General features: G+C 42.3%; 1 protein-coding gene across 4 annotated transcripts in view; it reads left to right on the top strand.

The window, feature by feature from the left end:
* The window catches only part of LOC101947178 (coiled-coil domain-containing protein 175), a 46,207-nt gene that overhangs the window by 18,954 nt on the left and 14,954 nt on the right, over positions 1-12,299 (top strand). For all 4 annotated transcript variants that reach the window (XM_008168245.4, XM_008168249.3, XM_042845178.2 and 1 more), the window contains 2 exons: positions 2,452-2,588; positions 7,836-7,946. In XM_008168245.4, the coding sequence (XP_008166467.2) occupies positions 2,452-2,588; positions 7,836-7,946 (248 nt within the window). The remainder of the gene's footprint in view (positions 1-2,451; positions 2,589-7,835; positions 7,947-12,299) is intronic.

Raw genomic sequence — 12,299 nt, forward strand, 5'->3', positions numbered from 1 at the left:
TAATTTATATAAGCAGCATTATTTTATGTTAAAGCAGCAAAGAGTCCTGTGGCACCTTATAGACTAACAGACGTATTGGAGCATGAGCTTTCGTGGGTGAATACCCACTTCTTCGGATGCATGAAGTGGGTATTCACCCACGAAAGCTCGTGCTCCAATACGTCTGTTAGTCTATAAGGCCACAGGACTCTTTGCTGCTTTTACAGATCCAGACTAACATGGCTACCCCTTTGATTATTATTTTATGTTGTAGTTTGTATGCAGAAAGTGTATTTCTTGATCAGAGCTACTTTTTGTCACATTTTTATTGTGTTATATTTGTGGGTGTACTCTAGGTTAATATTCTAAAATTGGACTAATTTGTTATCAAGTAATCACTTGGGCCCAGAGGCTGCAAGTGGGTGAGCCATCACACCTGCACAGAACCTCATTGACTGCAATTATTTGCAAAATTGGGGTCTGACAAGGCACAATCATTTGCATGTTCAGAGTTTAAATAGCATTTGTTTTATTTTGATACATGTTTGTTTTAGGGCTCAAAAAACATCCTTGGAATCAGACAATTTTTACAGCAGGTATTATTTTTAATGTGCCCTGCTATAGCATTGGGTTTGAGTTGTTTACATAGGAGTGAAGTAATAAACTCTAAATAAATGGGTCTCAGTGCACAAGAATCAATGACAAAAGGTGAAATAGTATAATTGACCATGTTCTATAAATTTAGCATGTTTTCACCTTTTGGATTTTACAGCTCTTTCATCCTCTAGTTTTCAATACATGCGGCTCACTCTTAAGCAAATTAACTTATTTCTCTAGTAGCTATCATCAGGTAAAATTGAGGATCCAAATTCACTGGTACAGCTCTGGCAGTTTTCTTTTTAATCACTCCCATGATTCAAAGCAGGCATAAACTTGACTTAACCAGCCAGTTAAATTGGGTTTATGGCTTTTGTCTGGAGGTGGAGCAGCACAAAGTAGTCAGAGTGGATGGGTGAATATTTCCTAGGGTCTGTTCCAAAGAAGCTGTGCTACAATGGAGCTGAAGATTGGGTGAAGCAATAACTCTCATCTACTGTATCTTCCAGGATGTGATATTTTCTTGGGGTGCCCAAGACTGTGAGTCACCTTGTTACCCACTGCTTCCAGTGAAAGGGAGTCTAAATGGTAATAACTGGGTGTCAGCTCCCTGACACTGCCAGACTGTCAGCCACTCACACATTCTTCTCTGGGCTTATGTCAGCCCTAACTTTGCCTTGCAGATTAATACTAGGTACAACCCAGTCCCTGAGATCCTCTGAAGTGTCCCCCAGTAGTAACTGGCTTCTGTCATGGGACACTCAAAGAAATGACCAGGTAAGCTGTCCCCAAGGGAACAGTATACACACAGCTTGACTGATACAAATCAGGATGAGGTCCTTTATAACATTCCTGTGTGAGCTGTATTGGGAAGGAAACAGTCATAAGTGTATTATCAGATATTAAGATTTAAGAGATACTGAGTCAGGATGATGGAAATGTTACATAAAAAACCAACAAAGAGTCCTGTGGCACCTCATAGACTAACAGACGTATTGGAGCATAAGCTTTCATGGGTGAATACCCACTTCATCAGGTGTCATGCATCTGACGAAGTGGGTATTCACCCACGAAAGCTTATGCTCATCTGTTAGTCTATAGCCACGGGACTCTTAGTCTGGATCTGTAAAAAGTGACAAACACGGCTACCCCCTGATATAAAAAACCAAGTATAACACACTTCTCATTGTCTGAACTTAACTTTAACAGGCTAAACATCTGTCTGAAAGCAGTTTTATGTTACACAAAGCTTTCTTCCAGCATCACTAACCAATATGGCTAGGATTCAACTTCCATGAATGCAAAAAGGGCGGTTCTTTTGCTTCCTCAGTGAAAGATAAAAAAGATGTCCTCTTGCCTTCCTCTTATATGCCAAAGACCACTGTTTTTGTCCCCAGAGTCAGGATGACCCCTGTGGTTCTTTTCCTGGGATGCTGGCTCCAAGGTGTCTTCACATACTCCTGCTTAGTCTGCAGGCAGATTTGGCTCCCATTGTGTTGGCTTATCATGCTTAATCTACATAGCCAACAGAGAGACAGGTGCATCAACGTCCTTTATCTGACCCCAAACCTGTTTGTCAGCTCTACCTTGGACACCAATTTTGGGACATAGTCACAGCTCCTTAAATAGTATCTGTACATATATCTTGTAACAATTATGAAGATCAGTATGTTATAGGCTTTGCAAGTTGGTACTGAGGGGTTCTTAGGGTCACACAGGTGCTGTGAAGTTTAATTAATTTAAAAGTCTTTCAGATTTTCTGATGGAAGGTGGTGTGGCAGTACAAAGTATTATTACTATGACTATTAGATATATGTAAAATAGACTGGGAATTAGAATGAATATTTAGTAACTATCTTTGGTCTTTATTTCTAGGCTAAGGAAGAATTACGTACAGCTGAAGGCCTGAATAGAAAACTTAAACATGAAAATAAATTTATAAGTAGCCAGTATCGGATATTACTGGCAGAAGAGGAACACTTACATGCAAAAAGGGATGAGGCGGCAACAGAGTAGGTTTAATCTGTCAATTTCTTAATTCTAAGGTTGTAGAGCAGTTTTTAAACTAAGGGAAAGCTGACAGGTGTGGAGGAGCATGTGGTTTGGACTGAGATATCTCGTAAGGGACGATCTACTAACGGAGATTCTCTGTATCTTAGTAAGGAGGAGAGGATGGAATATATAAAATATGGATAGAATCTGATGAGAAACAGCCAAATGAAAAAGAACCCATTCAGTTATATCACATGATGGCAGACAGCTAAAAAGTGACAATTTTTAAGTGCTTATATACAAATGCTAGAAGGCTAAATATTAAGATGGGTGAACTTGAGTGCCTTGTATTAAATGAGGATATTGATATAATAGGCATCACAGAAACTTTGTGGAATGAGGATAGTCAATGGGACACTGTAGTATTAGAGTACAAAGTATATCAGAAGGACAAAATAGGTCGTACTGGTGGTGGAGTTGCACTATATGTGAACAAAAGCGTAGAGTCAAATGAAGAAAAAAAATCTTAACTGAACCATAGAATCTCTATGGCTAGTAATTCCATGCTTGAATAATAAGAATATAGCAGTAGAGATATACTACTGACCAGGATGGTGATAGTGACTGTGAAATGCTCAGGGAGATTAGAGAAGCTATAAAAATAAACTCAATAATAATGGGGAATTTCACCTATCCCCATATTGACTGGGTACATATCACTGTGATGGGTTCCCTGAGTCACAACCTGGAACTGGGGTATCACTGAGCCCTCTGTCATAACAATCTGGGTTCCCTCTCACACTGTGATGCTGTGACAATCTGCAAACCTCTCCAGGTCCTGCACTTACACAGACACCCACAGGCAGGGACACACACAGCTGAGTTACGTGAATGCTTTTCCTAGCCACTCATGAACCAGCAATAGAGAAGCTCCAGCCAATTCCCCATAGCTCCCCAGCCTGACCAGTGTAAGTTTATTACCCAGTTGCCACTTCTACAAAGGAAAGTGGACATGTGCCAGCTTTTGTACGCTGAGCAGATTCCCCAAGCACTTCAAGCAAAACCCAGTGTTTTAGGTAAAATATAGAACAGATTTATTAACTACAGAAAGACAGATTTTAAGTGATTATAAGTAATAAACCCACAGATCAAAATTGGTTACCTAAGAAATAAAAATAAAATCACAATCTGAGTTCTGTAAATTAGACAGGATATCAATCAAGCCATGTCTCACCCTGATGGTATAGTCCAGGGGTCGGCAACCTTTGAGAAGTGGCGTGCCAAGTCTTCAGTAATTTAAGGTTTCGTGTGCCAGTAATACATTTTACATTAACAGGGGCCCCCGACAGAACCCCAGACTGGCAGCGGGCTGAGCGGGGCCGGCGGCAGGGACCCCGGCTGGCAGGGCTGGCGGACGGAACCCCAGACCGTCATCGGGCTGAGCAGCTCAGCGCACTGCCCGTCTGGGGTTCCGTCTGCCACCTGTGCTGCTGGTGTGGGGTTCTGTCCGCCGGCCCCTGCCAGCCGGGATCCCGGCCACTGGCCCCGCTCAGCCTGCTGCCGGTCCGGGGTTCCGTCCATCCAGGCCATCAGCGGGCTGAGCGGGGCCGGCGGACAGGATCCCGGCTGGCAAGGGGCCAACGGCCAGAACCCTACACTGGCAGTTGGCTGAGCGGGGCCGACGGATGGCACCCCAGACCGGCGGCGGGCTGAGCAGCTCAGCCCGCTGACAGTCTGGAGTTCCGGCTGCCGGCTCCTGCCAGCCAGGGTCCTGGCCGTCGGCCCCGCTGCCAGCCTAGGATTCCGTTCACCCAGGCAGGCAGGGGGCTGAGCGGGGCCAGCAGCTGGGACCCCAGCTGGCAGCAGCGTGCCAGTAAAAATTGGCTTGTGTGCCGCAGGTTGCCGACCCCTGGTATAGTTCCTTAATACAAGAGCTGGGATTCTCCTTTCCAGCCTGGGACCACCTCCCCAGTTCAGTCTTTGTTCTCCAGATATGTTTCCAAGTGTTGAGTTGTGGGGGGGAGTGAGGACCAATGATGATGTCACTTCCCCTCCTTTATAGTTCTTCCAGCTTACTGGAAGGATCTTTTGCTATGAGGTGAATCAAGCAGTCTCCATTGTCTACGTGCTCTCTCTGAGAGGCCTTCATTGTATACAGTTCCTGAAGTAGTCCTTGTGAGTCTGTATACCTCTTAATGGGTCATTATCAGTGTCTGGTTGCTCCATTGTTGTACCTGAAAGGCGGGTTGTGGATGTTCCCAACCTTGCAACATATTTCAGTAACACACACATAGCAAAACTCCATAATTTCCCATACAATGATAGCACATACAATCCAACAGGGTATTAATGTTCAACAGATCAAGACTTTTAAAATGATACCTCACAAGGCATACTTTGTACAAAGCATATCATAATCCTAAAACTATGGTAAATATGGAGGTGCCAGAGTGTTGCTTTGGAGTACAGAGGGTCACAGTCACCTCAGGACTGGATGCAGAGATCAAATTTCTTGACACCTTACATGACTGCTTCTTGGAGCAGCTTATTCCTGGAACCCACAAGAGGAGAGGCAATTCTTGATTTAGTCCTACGAGGAGCACAGGATCTGGTCCAAGAGATGAATATAGCTCAACCGCTTGGTAATAGTGACCATAACGTAAGAAAATTTAACATCCCTATGGGTAGGGGGTCACCAAAGCAGCCCACCACAGTAATATTTAATTTCAGAAAGGGGAGCTACACAAAAATGAAAAAGTTGGTTAACAGAAATTAAAAGGTACAGCACCAAAAGTGAAATCCCGGCAAGCTGCATGGAAGCTTTTTAAAGACATCGTAATAGAGGCTCATTTTAAATGAAAACCCCTAATTAAAAAACATAGTAAGGGGACCAGAAAAGTGCCACTGTGGCTAAGCAACCAAGTAAAAGAAGCAGTTAGAGGCAAAAAGGCATCCTGTAAAAAGGGGAAGTTAAATTCTATTGAGGAAAATAGAAAGGAGCATAAACTCTGGCAAGTGAAGTGTAAAAATATAATTAGGAAGGATAAAAAAGAATTTGAAGAGCAGCTAGCCAAAGACTCAAAAAGTAACAGCAAAAAAAAAAAAGTCCAAAGCAGGAAGCCTGCTAAACAAACAGTGGGGTCACTGGATGATCGAGCTGCTAAAGGAGCACTCAAGGAAGATGAGGCCATTGTGGAGAAACTAAATGAATTCTTTGCATCGGTCTTCACGGCTGGGGATGTGAGAGAGATTCCCACACCTGAGCCATTCTTCTTAGGTAACAAATCTGAGGACCTGTCCCAGATTGAGGCATCATTAGAGGAGGTTTTGAAACAGATTGATAAATTAAACAGTAATAAATCACCAAGACCAGATGGTGTTCACCCAAGCGTTCTAAAGGAACTCAAATGGGAAATTGCAGAACTACTAACTGTAGTCTGTAACCTATCATTTTAATCAGCTTCTGTACCAAATGACTGGAGGATAACTAATGTGATACCAATTTTTAAAAAGGGCTCCAGAGGCAATCCCAGCAATTACAGGCCAGTAAGCCTAACTTCAGTACTAGGCAAATTGATTGAAACTGTAGTAAAGAACAGAATTATCAGACAGATAGATGAACATGATTTGTTGGGGAAGAGTCAGTATGGTTTTTGTACAGGGAAATCATGCCTCGCCAATCTACTAAAATTCTTTGAGGGGGTCAACAAGCATGTGGACAAAGGTGATCCAGTGGATACAGTGTACTTAGATTTTCAGAAAGCCTTTGACAAGGTCCCTCACCAAAGGCTCTTAAACTAAGTAAAAAGAACAGGAGTACTTGTGGCACCTTAGAGACTAACAAATTTATTTGAGCATAAGCTTTCGTGGGCTACAGCCCACTTCTTCGGATGCATAGAATGGAACATATATTGAGGAGATATATATACACATATACAGAGAGCATGAAAAGGTGGGAGTTGTCCTACCATCTCTAAGAGGCCAATTAAGTAAGAGGAAAACAAACTTTTGAAGTGATAATTAAATTAGCCCAGTACAGACAGTTTGATAAGACGTGTGAGAATACTTACATGAGGAAATAGATTCAATGTTTGTAATGGCTCAGCAAAGTAAGCAGTACTGGGATAAAAGGGAAGGTCATCTCATGGATCAGTAACTAGTTAAAAGATAGGAAACAAAGGGTAAGAATAAATGGTCAGTTTTCAGAATGGAGAGAGGTAAATAGTGGTGTCCCCCAGGGGTCTGTACTGGGACCAGTGTTGTTCAACATATTCATAAATGATCTGGAAAAAGGGGTAAACAGTGAGGTGGCAAATTTCCAGATGATACAAAACTATTCAAGATAGTTAAGTCCAAAGCCGACTGTGAAGAGTTACAAAGGGATCTCACAAAACTGGGCAACAAAATGGCAGATGAAATTCAGTGTTGATAAATGCAAAGTAATGCACCTTGGAAAACATAATCCCAACTATACATATAAAATGATGGGGTCTAAATTAGCTGTTATCACTCAAAAAAGAGATCTTGGAGTCATTGTGGATAATTCTCTGAAAACAGCCACTCAATGTGCAGCGGCAATCAAAAAAGCGAACCAAATGTTGGGAATCATTAGGAAAGGGATAAATATGATAAAAAATATCATGTTGCCTCTATATAAATCCATGGTATGCCCACATCTGGAATATGCGTGCAGATCTGGTTACCCCATCGTGACTGATGTGGAGAAGGTAAAAAGGAAGTAAATAAATGTATTCCTTCTCATAACACAAGAACTAGGGGTCACTAAATGATAGCCAGCAGGTTTAAAATAAACAAAATGAAGTATTTCTTCACACAATGCACAGTCAATTGGTGGAACTCTTTGCCAGAGTATGTTGTGAAGGCCAAGACTATAACAGGGTTCAAAAAAGAATTAGATAGGTTCTTGGAGGATAGGTCCATCAATGGCTATTAGCCAGGATGGGTAGGGATGCAAAACCATTCTCTGAAGTGTCCCTATGCTCTTTTTGCAAGAAGTTGGGAATGGGCGACGGGATGGATCACTCTATGATTATCTGTTCACGTTCATTCCCGCTGAAGCACCTGGCATTAGCCATTGTTGGAAGACAAGATACTGGGCTAGATGGATCATTGGTGTGCCCCAGTATGGCCGTTCTTATGTCCTGATTTTTAGAGAATGCAGTTTTATTTCTAAAGCTTTTCTTTTTGAAGAGTAAAATCACTTCTTTTTATGACTGAGGAGCTAACTGATTTTTCTCTCTTTGTAGCCTTGAACGATTATCCAGTTGGCTGGATGAAAGACTTGAAGTTCTGTCAAAGCGTGTGGTGGAGGAGCAAAACTTGGAGGATGAAGTTGAGAGACTCGAAGATATCTTTCAGTATGTCACTTTTCAGTATTGACTGTATTAATGACCTGGCTGCAGCTTAATCATGGGCCCATGTGAGTTTGGGAAAGACTAAAACTTAAACATTCAAAGATACTTTAAAGAGAAAGCCAAATGAGTTTATAAACCATACCAGCAAGTTGGTATAAAACTACACGCAAAGAAGTCTTGCTTTTTTAGTTACCGATAATGCTGCCTGCAGTTTATTATTGCCAGGCAAAGTAAACACAAACAAGAAGATTAAGAACAAGACATTGATTCAGATAAATAGTATAGAAATAGTATTGAATGCATAACTTCAAAATTAAACAAATGTAAATGGCTCAGATCCTGGTCCAGGCTACAGCCCCTTTTTGGTGGGGCAAAGGGGCTGTAAAGCTGCCTTAATTGGGCAGCTGAGGTTTCCTCTGATATGGTGCAGTCCCTGGGTTGTGTAGACTTGGTATAGCCTGCATCTTGCTCCCTGGTGTAGAGGATGTGCTTGAAGCGAGTGTTCACAGAGCATTGCTGCATTCTTGTGATCTGTGGCTATTGGCACAGCTTTTGGGGACCTGTCACTGCTCTACCGCCAAAATGCTTCTGAAATAAATGTAGTCAAACTTTACTAATTCTGGGTCACTGAGAACGAAAATGATGCTTAAAATTGTTGATTGGCTCTAGTTTTCAAGATATGCTATTGGGTCAGTATATGCGACTCTTGACTTGGGAATGGCAGAGGATAAGTGAGTTATAAAGGGAAGGGATCTCAATTTAAACCAGAAATAACTAAAATACATCTTTGACTGGATCTATGAATAATCTATGACTGGGTTTGGACAGTACTTGCATTTTAGGCAAAACAATGAATGATGCAATCTGAAGCTGGTATTGCGTCATACATGATATGAATTGCATCATGTTATTCCTAGAAGTCATGGATGATGCAATCATAACAAAGCTTACATCACTCTGCTGAACAAATTGCCCTGTATCAGCTCTAGAAATCAGACAGTGTCGTGCTCTCTTATTTGTCAGTGTTTGATTTTGCAAAGGGACACATTTCTGTTTAGCCAAAGTAAGCAGAGATGCCTTGTACTTGTGTGAACAGTGCAGATAACTTCTGCTATGTTTGTGGTGAAGTGACTTTTGCATCACAAAAGCGCAGCATAACCACTATGGTTAAGAAAGCCTATCACCTTTATTTTGGCTGCAAAATTGGAGATCAGGACAAGAGGTGGGCCCCACACATATGCTGCAACACTTGTGCAACAAATCTTCACCAGTGGTTGAACAGGAAAAGGAAATCTATGCCTTTTGCAGTGCCAATGATTTGGAGAGAGCCAACAGATCATACCAGCAATTGTTACTTCTGCATGGTGCCTCCAGTTGGGAAAGGTGTGTCAAAGAAGAAAAAGTGGACTGTGCATTATCCAAACATTCCATCAGCTATACGCCCAGTACCCCACGGAGAAGGACTGCCAGTTCCTGAGGCACCAGAATCATTCTCACTTGAGTCAGATGAGGAAGAGGATGAAACTTCTGGTCCTGAACCATCAATGTCACAGGACCCACATTTTCTCCCATCCTCCTCCTCTGAACCACACCTCATAACACAAGGTGAACTGATTGACCTTGTCAGGGATTTGGAACTACCCAAGAGTAAGGCAGATCTGTTGGGCTCCAGACTACAGCAGTGGAATCTCCTGGCAGGTGATGTTAGGGTTTCCATGTTCCATGACCGTCAAAAGGATCTTGTCCCATTCTTCTTCATGGAAGGTGATCTTGTAGCCTGCAACAACATCGATGGTGTGATGGCAGCCCTCAACATCGTTCACGAGCCAGATGAGTGGAGACTGTTCATTGATTCATCGAAGACGAGTCTTAAAACTGTTTTACTGCATAATGGCAATGTTTGGCATCAATTCCAGTTGGTCATGCAGTCCATATGAAGGAAACCTATGACAACATGAAACAACTTTTGAGGTGCATAAACTGTGACCAACATCAGTGGCAGCTTTGTGGCGATTTGAAGGTTGTTGCTCTCTTGCTTGGTCTGCAGACTGGATACACAAAGTACTGCTGTTTTCTCTGCGAATGGGATAGTCGTGCGAGAGATTCCCACTACATCAAGAAAGATTGGCCACTCCGACAGCCATTGGAGCCTGGGAGGAAAAGTGTTCAGCATCCACCACTTATTGAATCAAGGAAGATTTTGTTACCACCCTTACACATCAAGCTGGGTCTGATGAAGAACTTTGTCAAGGCCATTGACAAAACACAAGCAGCTTTCAAGTACCTCCATGGAAAATTTCCACGGTTAAGTGAAGCTAAGATAAAGGAAGGTGTCTTTGTTGGTCCTCAGATTCGTGAACTTCTTCGAGATGATGCATTTGACCATGCACTGCGTGGCAATGAAAGGACGGCATGGAAAGCCTTCCAGTTAGTGGCAATAAATTTTCTCGGAAACAACAAGGCAGACAACTACAGGTTGTTGGTGGAAAACCTCCTCAAGGCATACAAAAGCCTTGGTTGCAACATGTCACTAAAGATACATTTTTTGCACCCTCATCTAGATTTTTTTCCACCGAACTGTGGAGCAGTGAGCGACGAGCACGGCGAGCGATTTCACCAGGACATTGCAACAATGGAGAAACGCTATCAGGGCAAATGGAGCCCATCAATGCTTGCAGACTATTGCTAGACAGTGACAAGAGATGCTCCATTTAATGAATACAAGAGACAAGCCAAGAAGCGCCGAGTAGACACTGAATAGGACTAAACTATGTACATAATAGTTTTTTTTGCCTTTTGTTTCATAATAAATTTTATTTATATAACCCTGTTGCTGATTTTTAAAGTGTTACATAAACAGGACAGGTGAAATATTATCATGTAAAGCAACCATAAACACATGAAAAGACCTAGGTTTACAATTTATGATTAAAACTCTACTATCTACACAATATACATAGACATAAAATGTAAAAACTTAAATATCTTAGAAACAGTAGCCAATCAGTTGTTTTAATTGTCGTACTTGAATTCAGCACATCCAAATACATAATAAATAGCACATTTTATCTCTGAAGCAGACGCCTTCTCAAAAATTGTAGACCAGCGTTATTGGCTGGTACATTGAGCAACTCATCCAGGGAGCTAAAAACAGCAGTTTTCAGAGTGGTGTGAATCTTGCAGCTTGGGCTCTCAAGTACATCTGCACCCATAGGTTTGAGACCCTGAGCTCCAGCCCAAGCTGCAACCTCCACACTGCTATTTTTAGCATGATAGCCCTGTATAGCTGTCAAGGCTGCTTCCCCACTTTGAACTTTAGGGTACAAATGTGGGGGCCTGCATGAAAACTTCTAAGCTTAACTACCAGCTTAGATCTGGTCCGCTGCCACCATCCCAAAGCTAATTCCCTTCCCTGGGTAGCCTTGAGAGACCTTCACCAATTCCCTGGTGAATACAGATCCAAACCCCTTGGATCTTAAAACAAGGAGAAATTAACCATCCCCCCTCCTTCCTCCCACCAACTCCTGGTGGATCAAGATCCAACCCCCTTGGATCTAAAAACAAGGAAAAATCAATCAAGTTCTTAAAAATAAGGCTTTTAATTAAAGAAAAAGGTAAAAATCCTCTCTGTAAAATCAGGATGGGAAAATAACTTTACAGGGTAATCAAACTTAAAGAGCTCAGATGACCCCCCCCTCTAGCCTTAGGTTCAAAGTACAGCAAACAGAGATAAACACTCTAGTAAAAGGTACATTTACAAGTTGAGAAAACAAAGATAAACTAACACGCCTTGCCTGGCTGTTTACTTACAAGTTTGAAATATGAGAGACTTGTTCAGAAAGATTTGGAGAACCTGGATTGATGTCTGGTCCCTCTCAGTCCCAAGAGCGAACAACTTCCCAAACAAAGAGCACAAACAAAAGCCTTTTCCCCTTCCCCCCAAGATTTGAAAGTATCTTGTCCCCTTATTGGTCCTTTGGGTCAGGTGTCAGCCAGGTTACCTGAGCTTCTTAACCCTTTACAGGTAAAAGGATTTTGGAGTCTCTGGCCAGGAGGGATTTTATAGTACTGTACACAGGAGAGCTGTTACACCCTTCCCTTTATAGTTATGACAATAGCATGTAGCAATCAGAATATATTAGCCCTGATCCTTGAATCAGTGCAAAATGATGGAATCCTGTGCCCTAATAACTGTCTTAGATGGGCAAGTACCACATGGGGGAGTGGCAACTCCTTGCACTTCAACTCTCAGAGCTTGTTTTTCATTTTTCTGCCAGAGGGCATATCTTCATGGGGCTGTGGGTAGCCACTTCTCCATCTCCCTCTTGTATCTCAAAGGAGAGCGGGTCACTGGTA

This window comes from Chrysemys picta, chromosome 4 (genome assembly GCF_011386835.1).
Source record: "Chrysemys picta bellii isolate R12L10 chromosome 4, ASM1138683v2, whole genome shotgun sequence".
In the NCBI taxonomy this organism is placed as follows: domain Eukaryota; kingdom Metazoa; phylum Chordata; order Testudines; family Emydidae; genus Chrysemys; species Chrysemys picta.